General features: G+C 40.9%; 2 protein-coding genes across 2 annotated transcripts; both read left to right on the forward strand.

Annotated features, from left to right (window-relative positions):
* The first annotated feature begins 123 nt into the window (after positions 1-123).
* dhx16 (DEAH (Asp-Glu-Ala-His) box polypeptide 16) lies at positions 124-15,857 on the forward strand. Its single transcript, XM_044359363.1, has 21 exons — positions 124-409; positions 1,191-1,393; positions 1,565-1,803; positions 2,692-2,860; positions 2,965-3,021; positions 3,152-3,406; positions 3,518-3,751; positions 3,902-4,093; positions 5,243-5,353; positions 5,643-5,758; positions 6,169-6,379; positions 7,420-7,518; positions 7,609-7,761; positions 9,153-9,293; positions 9,521-9,683; positions 9,805-9,923; positions 10,597-10,664; positions 10,958-11,120; positions 12,242-12,403; positions 14,493-14,666; positions 14,975-15,857. Exons 2-21 carry the CDS (start codon positions 1,196-1,198, stop codon positions 15,101-15,103), a joined length of 3,153 nt encoding a protein of 1,050 aa, XP_044215298.1. The 5' UTR covers positions 124-409; positions 1,191-1,195; the 3' UTR covers positions 15,104-15,857.
* Positions 15,858-17,054: 1,197 nt separating this feature from the next.
* rnf183 (ring finger protein 183) lies at positions 17,055-19,664 on the forward strand. The gene is made up of 2 exons (XM_044359401.1): positions 17,055-17,296; positions 18,034-19,664. Exon 2 carries the CDS (start codon positions 18,102-18,104, stop codon positions 19,056-19,058), a length of 957 nt encoding a protein of 318 aa, XP_044215336.1. The 5' UTR covers positions 17,055-17,296; positions 18,034-18,101; the 3' UTR covers positions 19,059-19,664.
* The last annotated feature ends 372 nt before the right edge of the window (positions 19,665-20,036 follow it).

Genomic DNA, 20,036 nt, shown 5'->3' on the forward strand with positions numbered 1-20,036 from the left:
CAATGTCTCTGAAAAAGGCTATCTAACAATGGAACAAGGCCGGGCCGATGATTGTTGTTGTTCTCCAGATGACCAGATGGGGGCAATAAGCGCAGCCTCTGCCGCAGCTCGGCTCTTCTTCGATGATTTTTTTTTATGACGCATTTCCGTTTCCAAGTTAACGTGCGTTAAGCGAAGTTAGCAAAATATGTTTTGATCATTTTATTTATATGTGGTTTGTCATGAATGAAATCACAAATAGTTTAATATGGTCACATTGGGATGCTCGTAACCTCTACGTGTTCTCACTGGGAGCTTATAAACAGTCAAAGTAAGCATCTTATTTGTAGCTGGAGTTAGCTTAGTTAGCTAGCTCGAAGCCTGCGACTTCCACCATAACAACAACGTTGTTTCAGCATTTTGAAAAGCGGTAAGTGGAGATTAATGGGGTTTTTTGCCTAAAAGAAAGTTTAGTAACGCTTTGGATATATGTTCTTCGCACGCTTTCAGTCTAACCTAAGCCTCACTATAAATATTAAGCAGAACAGCTCACAAGTGTACCATTGAACTTGAATGTCTAAAGCTGCACACAGTGGCACAAATAAAGGCACGAAATGAACTTTTTGGCTCACTTGTCAACATCTCGCAGACTAACATTAACTCCATTCCCTTCCAGGCATGTTTTAAGATATATAAAAAATACTCAGCCTCCAATAATAATTCTTGTCTAATATACTAGGAAAAAGCTTAGTTACTTGAATCTATTAATATGCAAAGATGTGTCCTACTTCACTGAAAAGTCCAAGTTCAGTGTTTGTGCACTGGAGGCTTCGCGTTTCCACATCACACTTGGCGTTGTGAAAGTGTTGAAGTTGTGTAAGTTGCATGCTGAACCATGACTGGTTCCAAACTAGGTGTGATTTCACAAATCATGCTCATAGATACATGCCTTAAACTCAGATTTAAGGTGAACACAGAGAAACTTTCCACTTTTAGCAGGTGGATGTGAAAACAGCTTTTTAGTGTCTTACTCTGCACAGTGAAGCACAAACATCCAATTAAAGGAACAAGAAGAAAAACACATTTACACAAGGATAAATGTAAATGAAAATACCATTGGATGCTTGGTTGTAGGCAGCAGGTTCTGTAACTATGTGGCTTATATCTACACCTGGATGATAACTATGTTCTTGTGACTGCTTCCTGAACAGGCACCATGGCCAACCTAGAGCAGTGGGTGAATGACCGTCTCCACGATATCCTCGGGTTGAGTGACAGATATGTGTCTCAATTCATGATCGGGACTGCTCGGAAAGCATCGAGCTCTCAAGACTTTGTGACTCGTCTCCAGCAGACGGGCACGATTGACATTGACCAGAGTGTGATTGCCTTTGCGCAGGAACTCTTTGACAAGGTAAATTCTATAGTCATTCCTTGTTTGAACTTGCCACAACATATTTACATGAATTTTAAATGCCTTAGAAAAAACAGTAGTTGCTTGCATTTTCAGTAGGGGAGATGTCGGTGGGAATGAAACCTCTAACGATGCTACTGCAGTTACATCTTTTACTGCTGTGTGTTATAGATTCCTCGCAAGCAAGTTGTTGAAAAACCAGCCCGAGCGATAGAGCGGCAAGCCATCGAAATGGATAGGAAGAACCGTACGTACACCTTACTGGAGGACAGTGACAGTGATGGGGACGCTGTGAGAGACAAGCAGAAAGGGAAGAAGAAAAGCAAAGACAAGGACAGAGGAAACAAGAGGAAGCACATCAGGCAGAAGAAGGAGAGCGAGTCATCCAGTGAGGAGGAAGTGCCTAAAAGGTGATCCAGATATTTTTGTACCGGTTTCATTATGATTGTTTAGTTTTAGTTTACTTTTTAAATATAGGTTTGATGTTGTTGACATCCAGTTCTGTTTGAAAATTGTCAGAGTAGCTTGTCTTGTAGTATTTTTCTCCATTTTTATTCTGGGTGGGTGAACAAACACTGTTTAAAACGGAAAATTACACCCACCTTGTAAATACAGTAATTTGAATAATCAAACACACCCTCTTAGGATATTGATCAATTAGAAACAGCATTTTTGTATGACGTACTGTGTTAGTGTAGAAACAGGAGTAGAACTTTTGTAGCAGTGAAAATGAACATTTCTACTAAACAAGAAGACATAGTAGTTACAAAAAAAGGCACACTGAAGAAGAAACTTAACTTTTTTTTCTGTAGGATACTGCTAAATGATATGTGGAATCTAGGAACTAAAAACCTTTTTGTAAAAAATACAAATTCTGTGCAAAATTACAAGATTGTATTTATTGTGCACTTTGTTTTATAGAGTTAAACATGTTCTAACATTTTTCTTAGCCTTAATATGAGAACCCTAAAAACCAAAGATTGATCTCCAAGAATGGAGTTCCTACCTTTAAATATTCATCACAGGTACCATTAAGTTAACTGATGGTACATTTAATCCTGTAGTACGTGATTTACCTGACGCAGCGGTTGAAAGAACAGAAGTGTGGAAGTGCTAAACCATTCAAAGGCTCGTGAACTAGCAATAAAAATTTTAATTAATTCTAAAAGAGACAAAGAGCCAATACAATGTCTAAACTAAAATGGGCGTGATGTGCTCCCTTTTACTTGTTTCGGTTAAAACTCTGGCATCTGCATTTTGTACAAAAGCAGCGTTTTGATGCATTTTTCTGATATCAGGAGTAACTCAGACCATAAGTCTGTCAAGAAAGAGGAGGAAGAGGAGGAGTGGGAGACGGAAGAGAGAGAGCGACTGCTGGATATCGAAGAAAGAGATGCGTTCGCTGAGCGAGTAAAACTGAGAGACAAAGACAAGACCCGCAACATCGCAGAGAGGACTGACAAAAAGGTGGGAGACTGTGGAGTTACAACACAGCTCATACGTTTTTTTTTCAAAGATGACCCACTATGTGATGCAGGTAAACAACTTCCACGTTGTTTGTTTGTCTCCAGGCTTATGAGGAGGCTCAGAAGAGACTGAAGATGGCCGAAGAGGATCAGAAGAACATAGTGAGTGCTTGCTCTGAGTTATGTAGGGAAATAGAGACACATTCCTTTGATATTAAAAATCAGTTGCTTCAGTTAAGATTGTATAATAACGTTTTTTTTTCATCCTTTGCCTTCCTTTCTCCCTTGCTAGTTGCCAGAGTTGAGGAAACGCTCTCGCTGGGATTATCTAAAGAAGAGAGAGGCAGAGAAGCTTGAGGACCTGGAGGCAGAAATCGCTGATGAGGAGTACCTTTTCACTACAGACGAGCTGACTGAGAGGGAGAGAAAGGAGTTGGAATACAAACGCACCCTTCGCGACCTAGCTAAAGATTACAAAAAGGCTGGTGCCAAGGAACATGAGGAGAGGAAGAACAGATATTATATGCCGGAAGAGAATAGAAGCAAGGTAGGACAGCATTTCTGTCTTTTTTTTTTTGCTCTTTTTACTGCCTCCTCCGTCTGTTTCTCACCTTTTCTTTCTTCATCCTCTTCCCCTTTCTCCCTCCGCGCTGACCAGGAGGTGCCCCAGAGGGACCTGGAGCTGGAGGAAACTCCCTTGGAGCTGGGAGGAGAGCAAGGCCGCTGGGAGGAGGAGAGGCTGAAGACAGCCTCCCTCAGCTTCGGGGCCAGAAAGGAGCGAGAGCAAGGGATGAGGCAGGAGCAGGAAAAGTACCAGCTGATCCTGGAGGAAGACGAGATGATCAACTTTGTCAGCACCGCCATTACCATGAAAGGAACTCGAACGGAACAGGTGGGGTTTATTTGGTACATTTTACTTTTTCATCATTATTTATGTCACAATTGAATCTTATTTTTGCTTACCCATTGAATATCACTCTGAAAAAGATCATCTAATTCTAAAAAAAAAGCTGAAATGTAAGTGAACTCCTGTTGTGTTCAGGATCAGGAGGCTCCAGCACTCTCCCAGGCAGAGATGAAGAAGCAGTCCATGCAGGAGGTCCGACGCAGCTTGCCCATCTTCCCCTACAGAGAGGACCTGCTAGCTGCCATCCACGAGCACCAGATCCTGGTCATTGAGGGGGAGACAGGCTCCGGCAAGACCACCCAGATCCCACAGTACCTCCTGGAAGATGTGAGTACAGAATCGAATGGCCCGGTATACTCGCATGTTGATATATCACATACAGAACCGTGACTAGTATGAGCATGACTCCCTAGTGACGAGGAGAAAGTAAACAAAATTCAAGTCAGTTGAAACAGCTTTACATCTCTTGGGATAATTTCTCCTCCAATCATTTATTTGGCTTGCAAGTGGACCTCACATAGAATCTCCTTTTTTCCTCAAACTTTACATGATCCTTTTGATATTTTGATTATTGGTATTGGAAATCAGTAAGACTGAAAGCGGCTATAATAGTTATTTGTCATAATAACAATGTATGAAAGGACAGTATGTAATGTGATGAACCTGCAGAGAATCATCAGCAGTTCCCTTCAGCTTTACGGAACTTCATTGTGAGTTTCAGCTTATTGTTTAGCTATCCGGCTGCTACTTTACTTCTTCCGGTTCACTCTCACTGCTCATTTTGGCTGCAGCAGGCAGCTGTTTTCAGAGAAAAAGCTCTAAAAACCCACTGTACACTACCTGCTCAGCATCAAACGGCAAACAGACACGGTTAGCTACTAATTGGTGAACATAGTGGAGCATTTAGCAGCTAAAGAGCCAGATATTTTCCCTCAGGAGTTGATAGAAATAAAAAAAAACAGAACTAAAAGGAGAGCGAATATCGGACTTACTTTCACCAGGTGGATAGAAACACAACTCCAAATAAATGATAATGTTGCTCTGTAACTGCTGGATGTGGAACTGTTTGCTAACAAGTTCAGCATGTCAACCTAAAAGGTAAATATATCAATGTTGTGTTCACGACTTGTTTCTACTACCCCCAAGTGGCCAAAAATTCAGTTTTAATGCAGGTTTAAAGCTATATCTGAGCATGTGAAACTGAAACATACAACACTTAACGTTCCCTCTAGTTGCCATCGAGATCTGAGTAACCAGGATTTGGAGTTTCTGTAAAATCTCGTTGCTGTCGAGTTTTTGAAATGTCATTTTTCAATATCAAGCACAAAGGAAATTATGATTCTCCTCACTGTTTAAGCATGGTGGCAGAACAGAACTAAATCATCTGCATGGCAAAATACCATCAGTGGTAATTGTGGAAAATTAATTTATTTGATTTGGCGGATCTGACCCTTAAACCTGTAATTCCTCTCTCAGGGATACACTAAAGGAGGCATGAAGATCGGATGTACGCAGCCTCGCAGAGTGGCAGCAATGTCGGTGGCTGCCAGAGTGGCACAGGAAATGAGCGTCAAGCTTGGTAATGAGGTGAGTTTGGCCCATTTTCACACTGGTATTGTGTCATTTCCACTTTATTACAAAAACAATATTGTTAATTTTAAGGCTGAATGATTCAATTTAAGATCTGAACAATAATTACAATAATGTTTTTGTGTGCTGAGGTTATTAAGTATTTAACATCTTTTCTTGAATTCTTTATTGATCTCTGTGTATGTTATCCTTTTTTTTTTCTCTTTTAAACACAAGTACTTTTAAAACTATTATTTGATGTGATTAAAAATTCTTGATTCTTCATATTCACTATTGCTTCATCCAGGTGGGTTACAGTATCCGCTTTGAGGACTGCACATCAGAGAGAACGGTGCTCAAGTACATGACAGACGGCATGCTGCTCCGAGAGTTTCTCACAGAGCCCGACCTGGCCAGTTACAGGTAATACTTAGTGGAACCATTAACTGGAAGTTTCTCTTTAATTCATGCAGATAAATTAAAAATAACCATTAAAATATTATCATGCCAATGCACTTATTGACTGACTGGGAGATTTGTGTTTCTTTATTTTTGTTCTTGCTTTTTGTGTTCTTGATCTCATCACGCTTTCATCCTTCAGTTTGACTCTGGTGTCTTTGAATAATCTATACACTTTTACAGTAATTCTCTCCCAGTGTCTAATTTTTTTTTTAGCCATCACTTCTGTCTCTGCATGCTCTGTGTTTCTATGATCAAGAAATGATAATGTTGCTGCTGATAGATTCACCACAGGACTAACTTTCACATATTAGTCTTGGAGTTTTACATTAACTTGACATTATTGCAATAGTCATTATCCTGTCTCCCTTTAGTGTGATCATCATAGATGAAGCCCACGAGCGAACGCTCCACACAGACATCCTGTTCGGCTTGATTAAGGACATCGCCAGGTTCAGACCAGACTTGAAGGTGCTGGTGGCCAGCGCCACTCTGGACACCGAGCGCTTCTCTTGCTTCTTTGACGACGCACCCGTCTTCAGGATCCCTGGCAGGAGATTCCCCGTCGATATCTTCTACACTAAAGTAGGAACTACCGTGTTGTACAGATCCATAATGAATTTAATTAATTTATTCATACAGGTCACATTCTGTGTGCAGGCATTTAATGTAAGAACTTGAAGGTTTATGGTTGCTGCTTGATGGAGAAAGGACAGGATTATAAAAGCAGTGTATGAGAAATTACAGAGCTCCTTCAAAAGAACACATCACTTCAAAATAATTCATTTTGTGTTCATCACTCATTTATACAAACTAGTATTGTTACAAAAAAGGAATAAACAATAACAGAAGCTGTAGTGAGAATGGACATCGTCCTTGAACTGGAGGACCTGGGTTTAAAGTCCACCATACTCCAGGACACTGTTCTATAGAGGATACTGACCTTTGACCTATCAGCAGTCAGGAGGGGGCACGAGGCAAGACGAGTTTCTCTTTGGGTGTCAGTATGGTATCATCATTATTCATGTTTTAAGAGGAAGAATGAAAATCTGTATTATACACTATGTATGTCAAAGTTTTATGCTGCAACCTAAAATTATTTTCATTATCAGTTAATCTGTCGATTATTTCTCTTTTTGTCTATAAAATGTCAGAAAATGGTGGAAAATGTCATTTTCTCTCAAGGTGACGTCCTTTTTCTTAAATAATTATCATTATATTATGATTATCAAAATAGTTAATCACCATCAATTAATGCAGCTCTAGTCAACTTAATTTACAAAGCGCATAACCACAAGTTTGTCTCAGAGGGCTTTACAATCTGTATGACACATGACACCCTCGGACTTTAGATAGGGCAAGAAGGATCTCCACAAAAAAGGACGGAGATAAAATGTTTTTAAACTTTTGTGTAGTGAGTTAAAATACTATTTTCCAAGTTCTTTAGACTTACAACTAAGTGTTTTTAGCTAAATGTTTACAAGATTGCTGGTTTAGCTAAGCTAAATAAATAAATAGCTAAACATATTTTGCTCTCAAACAAGCCTCAAACGAGCACAGACAACCTCTACCCCTAAAATAAAACTTTTCTGTTGATGCGACTATCTGTATGTTGTGTTGTCAAGGCTCCTGAGGCAGACTACTTGGAGGCATGTGTGGTGTCAGTGCTACAGATCCACGTCACCCAGGCTCCTGGAGACGTTCTGGTCTTCCTCACTGGACAGGTATAGTAGTTTATATCAGGCATGGGATTCTTCAAGATTTTTGTCAAGAGGTTCAAAAATCCCAAATGTGTGTGTGTGTTTGTCTTGCAGGAAGAGATTGAGGCGTGTTGTGAGCTTCTCCAGGAAAGATGCAGGCGGCTTGGATCGAAGATCGCAGAGCTGCTGGTGCTGCCGATCTACGCCAACCTGCCGTCAGACATGCAGGCAAAGATCTTCAACCCTACTCCGCCCGGTGCCCGTAAGGTGAGACAAAGTCTTATTTCTGTGCAGAATACTTGGAAAACTGCTATTGTTGACCATATATACACAACCACCCTGGAGGTTGCAGGGTTAATATTTCAACTTGGCAAACATGAAGTGGCCACTTGCATATGACAACAAAGCTTTCCTTCTTTCTGGCTTTGCTCCAGTGCAGTTCCTTCAAGTTTATTACTTTGAGAGACACAACAAAGACTTTAACTCTATGCTATCTGTTTACTGTATCAGTTGTGTCGTGAGCAAGAGCCTTTTCAGACTTACCCAGATTAAATGTCCATGCAATTACTCACCATTAGAGGCTGCTGTAGCACAATGAGACTGAATAGAGAGACTTACAGTATCCTAGTAACGCTGTTTGACAGATTAAAGGAAGTCCCGATTTATTTCAGCCTGATGTATTTCCCATAAATGTGGCCATTGTTCGATGTGTCATGCTAACTTTGCACTCTCTGACTCTTTGGTCCAGCTGGACTCGTTTTTTTCTTCCAGTTTATTTTGTAGAGGTGAAAGAGTCTCTAGGACAGTGTTGATAAGTGCTGCAAAAAATTTATTTGCAGGAACAACACAGCTGAGATCACTTACATCTGTGGGCACGTGTAGATTTTCTGAGCCTGGCTTCAGGAGGTCCCACTCTGCAGCAGAAGTTTTTGTGTTCACTCAGCAGGGCACCGAACGCTGTCTTTCCTGACGGTCCCGTTGCCTTTCTGCCTCCATTCTTCGTTTTTTTCCTCTTCCATTTGTTTTAGCTCCTCTCTGTGGACTCCGGTTCAAATAAATATGGTTGGTCATTAAAGTGCACTGACTCACAATCATCCTTATAATAGTCCACTGGATAATCCGTCATAGCGCTTTGTTTTTTAGTTTCATTACAGTCTAACCACGGTGAAAGTCAGCCTCATACATAACAGTAAACAAACCAGTGTGTGCGGATGAATATGTGGGTACGTAGGTTAGCCGGCAGGTTGCCCTGGATAATAATGGCTGCTACAAGCGGCTCGTTTCTGTGTTTACTTTCCGTCTGACTCAGAGACAAACATTTGAAATGATTCACGTAAAAATCTATTTGGAAAGCTATAGGAGTCTCAGCCATTTTCCCCCATGTACGTTGTTTTGTACAAGTTCTCATTACCATGAATCTCTATAATAGACAATGGCATAACCCATAGAGCCACAACAGCCACATTTATGAGAAACACATCAGGTTGAAGTAAACCACAACTTCCCTTTTTAATGCCTTGTTATGTAGTTTTTATCACATCTTTGATTCTGCTGTTTCACTGCTGGATTTAATCTTTGTTCTTCTTTGTTTGTGCAGTGCTTTATCTCTTACTCACTTTATCTCTTTGCACTCTGTGCTCTCTCACTATTAATCCAAGGTGGTGGTGGCTACGAATATAGCAGAAACCTCCCTGACCATAGATGGCATCATCTATGTCATTGACCCAGGCTTCTGCAAACAGAAGAGTTACAACGCCCGCACCGGCATGGAGTCACTCATCGTCACGCCCTGCTCTCGGGTAACTGCTCACTGGTCTTCTTAATGTTTAACAGGCAGCAAGTCAGTGTATCCAGAAGTGTAGTGACCACACATATTTTCAGAGCGCCATAATTCACCAACAGGTCGAGGCTAGAAGCTGTCATGTTGTATAAAGCCAGTTAACAGTTAGCCCTGAGTGTGCATTCTTAGCCTCTGCAGTGGTTTCAAACTGTTTTGCCCAACTCATGCTGCGTGTTTCTGTTTCAGGCTTCGGCCAACCAGAGAGCAGGCCGCGCAGGCAGAGTGGCTGCTGGGAAATGTTTCAGGCTTTACACAGCCTGGGCCTTTAAACATGAGATGGAAGAAACAACTGTGCCTGAGATCCAGAGGACCAACCTGGGGAATGTCGTCCTGCTGCTCAAGAGTTTAGGTGAGGAAGTCCTGTTTAACAGATTAGATGATGTCATTTCATACACTCAGTCAAAAAGGTGGAATAGAGTAGGTCACTCTTAGATGGTTTTGATTTCAGGCTAATACTTATCTGCCTGCAGGCATCAATGACCTCATTCACTTTGACTTCATGGACCCACCTCCTCATGAGACTCTGGTTTTGGCGCTGGAGCAGCTCTATGCCCTTGGAGCACTCAACCACCTGGGAGAACTCACAAAGGTAGTTGGACAAACAGAAATACAATAATTCACATTTGAAAGTATAGTTTGAAGGAAACCTCCTCGTGATTTGTCAATTGCCAGTGGATCAATACGCTCCACGTATTTCACATATTTAGCTTAGAGTTGCCGGAATCCAGATGTCTCTAAGAATCTTGTAGATGTTAAGTTATTATACAATCAAACACATACAAAAAGCGGTGGATTAATCATTCCACACACTCCATCCTCTTCACAATAGAGGGTCATAAGTAAACAGTGAAGCTTAAGTAATGCGAAGATGTTTTACATTCCTAACTTTAATCACAGGAAAGAGATACGTAATCCTTTTATTTGACAAGCATAATCTGTGTTCATCTTCACTTGGTTGGTCTGCATATTTGCATGAGGCACTGTGCATACCTGATGCTTCTGATGCTGTGACATGCCCTCCAGCGCCAAATTGTCACTCACTTCCTTGATTAAAAGTGCTGATAAACAGAAGAGATGACTCGTGGTATTTACAATTTAGAGCTGTGATTACTAAGCTAGTCTGGTTAATCTGTGATTATCAACAATGTATGACTAAGTTTGGCTGATCATTGCGAAGTAGTACACATGATTGTTTATTAAATGGATAAACTCTTATTCATGAATCATCACTTGGTGTTCTTGTTATTTTTTTTGGGGTTCAGCTGGGTCGCAGGATGGCTGAGCTGCCGGTGGATCCCATGCTGAGCAAGATGATCCTGGCCTCTGAGCAGTAAGTCTCCATCCTGATACTAGCGTAAGCCTTCACTATGTGTGCATTCGATGAGCCGCATTACCAGCTGAATTACTGTATGAAGCATTTCATAGACCGTACGATGAATCGAGAGAAAACAACTGACAGATGAATCGAAAATGGAAATAATCTTTAGTTGCATTACATTACAGTGATCTAGTGTTTCCTTAATGGAACAGTCACTTCAGTTTCTTTGCAGAAAGTATAATTCAGGCTTCATTCTCTATGTCACTCCATGTTTCATTTCATTTTTACATCTCTGCCTTCTTTAGGTACAAGTGTTCGGAGGAAGTGCTGTCCATAGCGGCCATGCTGTCGGTGAACAACTCTATTTTCTACCGGCCCAAAGACAAGGTGGTGCATGCTGACAACGCCAGGATGAACTTTGTGGTGCCGGGGGGAGACCACCTGGTGCTGCTCAATGTCTACACGCAGGTACCTGCATGTGGACAACAGACGAGCAGCCGTTTGTGTATTATTAAAACATTCTCAGCTCTGAGTGACCAGTTAATGACCTGTGCAATCGAATGCAGTCTAATAAACTTGCAATAGATTCATTGTTAAGTTATATTATTGTAAGTTATATTTTTGTTGACATTGTGAGAGATCTTTATTGAACTCTACATACATTTTTTAGGCCGTTATAAGCAGGGATGCTGCTGTATTAAAATTTATTAAGAGATGTTGCTAATATTTTTACCAACATGAGTTCGCATGAATCCTTTTAATATAATGAAATACAACAACGCCCACCAACTATGACCTAAAAAATGACCATGTCTCTGACATAGTCTCAACACAAACTGAACATTATTATTATTATGAGGTAGGATTTGTTGCTTGGCTCACTGTGGTGAATTGCATTAGTGTTCATGTAACAGCCAACCACCATATTTCAGGTTTTCTGTGACCTGGTATGCAAATGCTTCGGTGTATGCACAGTAAAATCTGTGTTTGACATCTGTTTCTTTTCAGAGTAGACCTGCTCAACAGTGACATTTGAACTATAATAACCTGTAACTTATTTGCAAGGCTAATATTAAAAGGACAGGATGGATATCTTTAGGGCTGCAACTCACAATTATTTTTATTATTGATTAAACTGATGATTATTTTCTCGATGAATCGATTAGTTGTTTGGTCTATTAAATGGTGAAAAATGTCTCTTTGTTTCCCAAAGCCCAAAGAGATGTTCTCAAATGCCTTCTTTTGTCTGGATGAACAGTCCATAACCCAAAGATACTTTGTTTATTACCACAGAAGACTAAATAAACCAGAACAGTTTTACATTTGAGGAACTGAAATCAGAAAATCTGGGCTCCCAAACAATTAATTGATTATAATAGTTGGCTATTCATATTCTGTCAATTGATTAATCGACTAATCGTTGCAGCTCTAAATATTTTCATGGTGATATGAATGAATAATGACTTAAAAACTATTAATTTGCTGCATTTTGTCCAGATGAAATTCTTCTACAGCTGTGGTTTATAGCTTACTTCTACCTAGAACTTGGGTATTGTGCTAACTATGGTGTTCATGTCTTTCTGTCTCAGTGGGTGGAAAGTGGCTACTCTACACAGTGGTGCTATGAGAACTTCATCCAGTTCCGCTCCATGAGAAGAGCCCGGGACGTCAGGGACCAGCTAGAGGGTCTGATGGATCGCATTGAGGTGGAGGTGGTCAGCTCCCAGGGAGACAGCGTGCCGATTCGCAAGGTCAGTGCTCCAAAAACTGGGTTTTTCATCATAGTAAATTGAATTTTTGGGAGTTTTGGACTGTTGGTAAGACAAAACAAGACATCTCAAGATGTTGCATTCTGCTTTAGGAAATGTTGATGGGCGTTTTCACTGTTCTCATGCTTTATAGACTAAACAATTAATTGATTGTGAAAAAATAAAAGCACTGAAGAGTTCAACCTGTGGCAGGGAAGACCCACTGAAAAATTAAAAAAGACACCGTGAAGATGAAATGAACATCACTTACATTCAACGTTTTCTTTTTCTGCGATGACTGTACAGAATACTGTTAACAACCTCAGGGTAAAAACTGGTTCCAGGTAAACAACTCAAGATTAGTGACACATGTTTTGAACCAGGGCAGGACTCAAGATTCACTGAAGACCTCAAGACAAAAGGCTGCTCAGTTTAGCTTTGACAGGCTACTGTCAACATGAGTATAGGTGAAAGGTCAAGTGTTATTTTTCTCTTCAGCTGGGTGGATGCTGGTTGGCACAAAATGTTTTATCAACATACTGGGCTCTCAAAAAGAAGGTAGTTCTGAAAATTTAAACTGTGCTAGAAAACCTGAGCGGAAAACTGTTAATCACTGCAGAACAGAAGCTGTAAAACAGCCTTCTGTTTGAGCTATCAGCCCTCTTATGTCAGGGTCCATGTGTATTGTGAACGCACCCCTAAACCACTTGAGATAAGCAAGGGCGTTTGTTTTATTTGTTGGGTTACACCTTTTCCCATTAGATACTGCCCTTGCCTGCGTCCAACAGCCACTAAATAGGTGAAAACAATCCCTTGATTTATTGAGTTATTATGAATGAAACCCTCAATAATCTGGCTTTATTCATGGTTGTATTTCGTGTTTTGAGCCAGGAGGCACTTGATTGGCTGCATGCTTACATGCAAACATAAACACGATAAATTAGTTATTTTAAAATGTTAATTTAATATCAGGGGAAATGATAGACAGATGTAGATTTACTTTTCCCATGTACGTCACATGACGAGTGTGCGACAGATTTCTGTCAGCTGTATTTCGGTGTCATGTTGTCCTTATAAGTATTACTTTTGTGAACACACCCAGCACCAACGGGCCTAGATAAACAGGTGTGAACAGTTTATATCCATCTGTGGAAAGATGATTGGAAAAGCAGATCTGACTGTTAGGAGTGGTACTCGGATGGTATCTGTTTGGTAATCCTACATGAAACCTACCTTTGGGATGGGATTGAAACGGTACCTCAACTTTTTAATAAATTGTTATACTTCCATGTGAATTATCTGCTTTTTCTGCTTCTAGTGCCCTGCAGTAGTTCCCTTGAACAAGACACTTGTGCTCAATAATAATATGTTTCTGCTTTATCATTGTGTTTTATATACTTAGGAAGCCTATCAGTAAGATATCATCAGTTACTCTTACTGCTTTATGACTAATTTTTCATGGAAAAACAATTTATGATGAAATGATCTTTAGTCTGACTCCACTCCTCCCTTACCCACCTTCTTTTCGAGTAAACAAGGTGCATTATTCATACTGTGTTGTGTGACTTTAGCCCGTATGGACCAGTCATCATTATGTTGAGTCAACCATATACCTCATATACCTCTCTAATATTATATGAATCATTTCCTATGTGATTCTTTACAGATGTATTTCCTGGAGTTCAAAATGTATCCGCTGAAACTATGTCATTTTATTTTTCTTGGAATACATGTTTCAAAAACACCTGTTGGAGCGTCTGTTACTTGCCATGGTGGTTCAGCTCCATTTATGCAAGGGGCTTATTATTATCATTATTATTATCATTGTTATTATTATTACATATCAGACAATGAAACTCCCTGCAATGCAGTTGTCTATAAGGACTAAAAATAGGCCCTATTACCAGTATAATTGGGTTTTTATCCCACACATCCATTAATCTTTTGCTTTGCATGTTCTTGTATCGCTCTTTATGCTTGCGTTTCTCTTTGTCCTATAACGCTACTGTGGTCACGTTGATTTCTAGCCTGCATGGCGATAAATCGGTTGACTTATAAACCCCCTGTCCCCTCATTCTTGTCCCTCTCCCAGGCGGTGACAGCAGGATATTTTTATCACACGGCACGACTGAGTAAAGGCGGCTACAAGACAGTGAAGCACCAGCAGACGGTCTACGTCCATCCCAACAGCTCTCTGTTCGAGGAGCAGCCGCGCTGGCTGATCTACCACGAGCTGGTTTTCACCACCAAGGAGTTCATGAGACAGGTCTGCCTGCTCTCATGTGATACTTTTTCTAAATTTCTCTCTAATATTTGCAGTGTCAAGAGAATATAGGAAGTAGTTGTATGTTTTTCAGAAGATAATCATCAAACAGAAAAAGTTGTGGTCATTGTTTAATCTGTGATAAACAATCACCTTTTATTGAGTCTAATATAAAGGCTTCCTCAGAATAACTGCACGTGAGAATGATACAGCACATAATGAGGAAGTGTGACAAGTGGTTTTGTACAATATTTAACCTGCATCCCGCTCTGTGTTGACATATTTATCAATCTCTCTTCCCCCACACACAGGTGATTGAGATTGAGAGCGGCTGGCTGCTTGAAGTGGCTCCTCACTACTACAAGAGCAAAGAGCTGGAGGACAGCAGCAGCAAGAAGATGCCCCGCAAGCAGGGCAAAACAAAAGAGGAGCTGGGCTGAAGTGAATACCAACACTCACGGGACAGTTGGCAAAAATAAAAAAAAGTACAGGGGTACACTCCGTCCTTCTCTCAGGGCAGGGTTAGAAGTAGGAGGAGAAATGACGTCGAAAGTTTTGAAATTGCATAAAAATAAAAGAGGAAAAGTGTTGAAAATGTAGCTGTTTGGTACCAATTCAGCACATAAACAGCCACATGTCTCTAGTCTGTCTTTCACAATGTGAAAAATTGTTGTGAAAATGTTTCTGCTGGTAGCTTGATATGGCATTTTTAACAGTGCCCACACAGCTATCAGCACTGAATTTCTACCAGATTTGACACAAGACATTCGGTAAATTGTGAATGACAGACATTCACAATGGGACAGACACATGGGTCGAGGAAGAAGTGGGTCACAAACACAAAGCGGCCGTGTCAGCTGAGTCACAACAAGGAAACATTAATGCTCTGAGTTTCCGGCATCAACAACAGCAGGGGTTTTTTTTTTTAGCTCATTAATGAACGTGAGGCCCTTGGTTTATTTCGCAGGTGCTTTTGAGCGCTCACTGGACCGTTTGTTGACTTACCCTGAATAGAGGGCTTTGTCAAAATTCTTCATTTGTGTAAGCAGCACACTGTTAAATTGTGTAAATGGACCATTACTGAGAAGTCTCCACTGAGCTGTAAAGACTAATGTCCAAATCATGAGTTTGTGTGAGAGGCTGCCTACGTCGTTTGTTTTCATTTTTCTATGGCAATAAAGTTTTACAACCACATGTTTTTGCCCTGCATGGTTTCCTGAATAGATCTAATTTGTTTGGCAGCTCAATAATGAATCATGGCGTCAGCATTTACTACATTTCAATTTGCACCAGGTATTGCATTAATGTGCTACAAGTTATATTTAGATCTCCTCTTGTCATGCTGGTTAAGTTGCACTACAGAGGAACTCTGTGGGAATTTTTTTTTTTTTTACAGAATTATTATTGGTGCATAAAAACATCCACTTCTCACAGAAACAAGCAGATGGGACATTTTTAACAGGTGTTTTTTTCTAGTTAGGAAAACCAGCAGTGTGTTCATTTTCATCTTGTAAGCCAATACAAAATATGTTATATAATATGCTTTACGCATCCTTCATAACAATACTGCAAGTCCCTGCAGGGGCCCTCATTCAGCACCTTCAGGGCGAGTTGTTTCACAAAGCAAACAAAACTCTGTTCTGTATGTTTTAACTGTTAATATTTAATGGGAAATATTTAAATGCATTCTGGACGTAGCTGTAAAATCACTCGGGGTGTTTTCTTTGATATTCAAAATGCACACATGAGCAGTGAGTAAGTAAGATAGAGCAGTAAGAAGAGGTTGAGCTGCGTAGCTCTTCTTGTTTGGTTGGTATTCCCACTAAGTGACAAAAGAGTAGTGGAGGTATGACAGGTATGAGCTGCTGATATGCGCAGTGTTGACAGTACTGTACCCTTGTCTTCATATGCAGCCACAGTGGAATTTTCCTGACGGTCTCTATTGTTTTTCTTGATTCGTATCACACATACAGTCGCATAGAGCAAGAAAATATTCATGTGTATCTCTGCCATGTGACACATCATGACACTGGCACCATATCTGATACTGGACGCTCTGCTGAACTACAAAGGCTGAGCAACAGTTTGGTTCTCAAGGTGAACACAGTTAATCAAAAGAGTTCAGCTGTAATTACTTGCAGAGCTCACTCTAAGTAATACTTTGATACCAGTACGATATACAGTATATTCTGCTGTATGAATGGAAAAACGTGAGAGTTATCTAAGTAAATGGCCTGATTATCTACATATTGCACACACAGAGACACACACACACACACACACACGCACTAAAAAAGCACTGGCTCACTGTAGCTGGTCCAACTGGTCTGACAAGGGAAGAGAAAGAGGGAGGGCGGGACGCAGCGAGACACAGCGGCAAGGAGGAGGGTCAAGAGGAGGCAGTGCTGTGTAACAATTAGAAAACAAGATATGAGAAGTAAGATACTAACAGAAGAGGATAACAGGAGCAGCAGAGAGACTAAAATCTGTCTCTCTAAACTAACTCTAAACTAAAACTTTTTTTTTAGCCATGAATTTCGGTGATGTGCAAGTTTTTACTCCACTTTGCTAGGATTATTTTCCTCGTCAGATCACCTCTGACAACGTGATACGACATTCATCTACCTCAGCAGGTCAGTGTGTGCGCACAAATTCTGCTCAATTATTTACTTTCTTGTTCTCTAACATCAGAAAAGCTGTTTTTTCTCTGCTGTGCATAGCTGGCAAACTCATAACTTTACTTGTTTTAACCCACCTACATTTTTAATTGACAGAAACTTGTAACTTAATCTAAACTTGCTGCAAATCTCACTGTGGATTTTCTAAAAAATTTTAAGAATTGAACAGCTGAAATGTTAATTGTGTGCTCACTGCTGGTTAAAAACCTAAGATTAATGATTGACTATGTCAGTCAGACAGGTATGATGGAATGTTTGCTATGAAATTACAAAACAATGAAGCAGTGTCACAAACCCACATCACCTTTGTTTTAGTTTTACAGGTTTCAACCCATTAAAACTGTAGGATCATAAAATCCCCTTTAACTAAAACCTATTTAAAGCACTTCCAGTTCTGCAGTCCTCACTGCAGACATGTTTGCTGGTGACTTCAGTGCAGGAAAGCCTGTTAAACAAATAGAGCAGCTCATTATCACGCAAAAGCGCCACGTGCATGTTGAATAAATGAAAAAAATCAACAGACAGCATTTGAATACAATGTGTACAGTGTTTGATAGCGACATGTAAGGCATTATTGCTTCATCATCATGAAAGAGCAGTGGGGACTGTGCAGGTAAATTCCTCCACTCTATTTCCTGCTCTACTAGTTGTTTGGAGCCAATAATCTTATCCCAGCTTTTAATTTTCCACAGTTGTTGTTGGGGAAACGCTGTTCATCAGAAACCAGCCTGCACTCTACCTCTAACATCATCACGGCAACATGAGCAACGACAGGGAGAGACGCAGGCCCGAAGGGAGCTGGAACCAGAGTCACGGTGACAGACAGGCCCCCAACGTCAAACCCAAACTCAGCGAGAAAGAGAGGAAGAAGGAGAAGCCAGCAAAAGTGAGGAGATCGAGGAGTATCGACTTGGAAAGGGTCGAAAGAGGGAGGAGAAGAGAACGAGACAGGCACCAGGGTGAGAGGAGCCAGCGTGGGAGGAGCGAGGAGGCCCGGAGACGAGACAGGAGAGAGGGAGAGAGCGATCAGAGGAAGGTGAAGCCGCCTGAAGATGATGTGGAGGATACTGAATGTGCTGTGTGCTTCTGCTCCTACGATAACATCTTTAAGACCCCAAAGCTGCTGGCGTGCGGGCACACCTTCTGTCTGGAGTGCCTCGCTCGCATCAATGTGACCTCTCCTGAGCTCAAGACCCTGTCCTGCCCAGTGTGCCGTGAACTGACCGAGCTCCCCCACGGCCAGGACCTGCCCCGACTGGGCAACAATCAGGACATCATAGGCAAACTCCCACCAGAGATGCACAGGGCACTATCTATCCGCTTCAAGCGCAGCAAGGGCAAACTGCTCCTTAAGAATCCTCCTCCCAGCAGCCCGACCAAGTCTAACGTCCTCACCCTGCCTAAAAAGAAACAGGATGGCCAGGTGACTGCAGCTGGTGGCCTCCACTTGAGTGCAATGGAGCAGGGAATAGTCCCAACCACTGTGGTGGATGTAGGCAGGCCTCCAAACAGGGTCAGAGGTCGCCTGCGCAGGTTGTTCCGCTCGGACCAGTGCTACTACACCGTGGTGGCGTCCATCATCACCATCACTGTGGCGCTCATGCTGGTGGGGATTCTGGCTTTTGTGATCATACCGAATGTGATCATTCACCGGAGACCTGGTCATCAAGGGAACGGTACATCATTTGTAAACCCAGAAAATGGGAACACACCCTAAAGGGGCAGGGGGAGGATGAGCTGTAGAAATGAGACTAAAGTGGAGGGAGAGAATATCACATATAACTTGTGATTCTCAGTGATCCTTATGCCTCTTTTTCCCCTTTGTGAGCTATACAGAAAGTAACGGTGGTGGCAAAACTAAGCACTGGGACACAGTCAAGCTGCTTCACATGCAGCGAGGTGAAGAAATGAAGGAAAACAGGGACAGCAACATTTTTTTAAAACAAAGAAAGACAGGTTCAAAGTTGCACACGAAGAAAACAGGGCAAACGTTTTGTTTTTTTTTTTGTTTTGTTTTTATGTTCTTTTCTGAACATGTTTGTGATTACTGTGAAAGCCAAGGAAACTGTCCAACATGATTAATAAGCTGTAAATGTTGAAATAATGCACTAAACTCTGTGATGAAAAGTCTTGCTTTGTTTTGTTCGTGCCAGGCTGATATCAGTATCCAAGTTCAGGGTTTCTATAGATTCTTATCCATGTTGTATATAGTCCGCCTCATTGTACATAGCTATAGATGATGTATATATTTGTAAGTATTTACTCTTTACCCTCATAAGGATGGTCGTTATGTAACCATTAAATAAAGCATTTTTGAGACACTTAAAGCTCATTGCACAGACAAATCTCTTAAATGTCACTTTTTTTAAAGGTAGCCTAGAGTTATTTTTAAATTAAACAACGGTACATTTGTTTTTAACTGCTCTGAATTCTTAATTTCCCTTCAGATTTTACTTATTATTGTTTATTGATTATTATATGTCTGATAACAATGGGGAATTCCTGTCTTTTTCCTTGATGCTTGACCTCTGCTGTGTTAAAACACTTTTTTTTTGTTGCCTATTGCCTTTTGGAAACCTGCATGTCTTCTTTAGACACCTGATCCCCTCTAGTGGTGTAAACACACCAGTTAACAGGGCGGCTTGGATACCGAGTTTCCTCTCTGCTTTGAGGCTGACAAACCTGTTCAGCAGCA

The sequence above is a fragment of the Thunnus albacares genome, chromosome 8, assembly GCF_914725855.1.
Source record: "Thunnus albacares chromosome 8, fThuAlb1.1, whole genome shotgun sequence".
Taxonomy (NCBI): Eukaryota; Metazoa; Chordata; class Actinopteri; order Scombriformes; family Scombridae; genus Thunnus; species Thunnus albacares.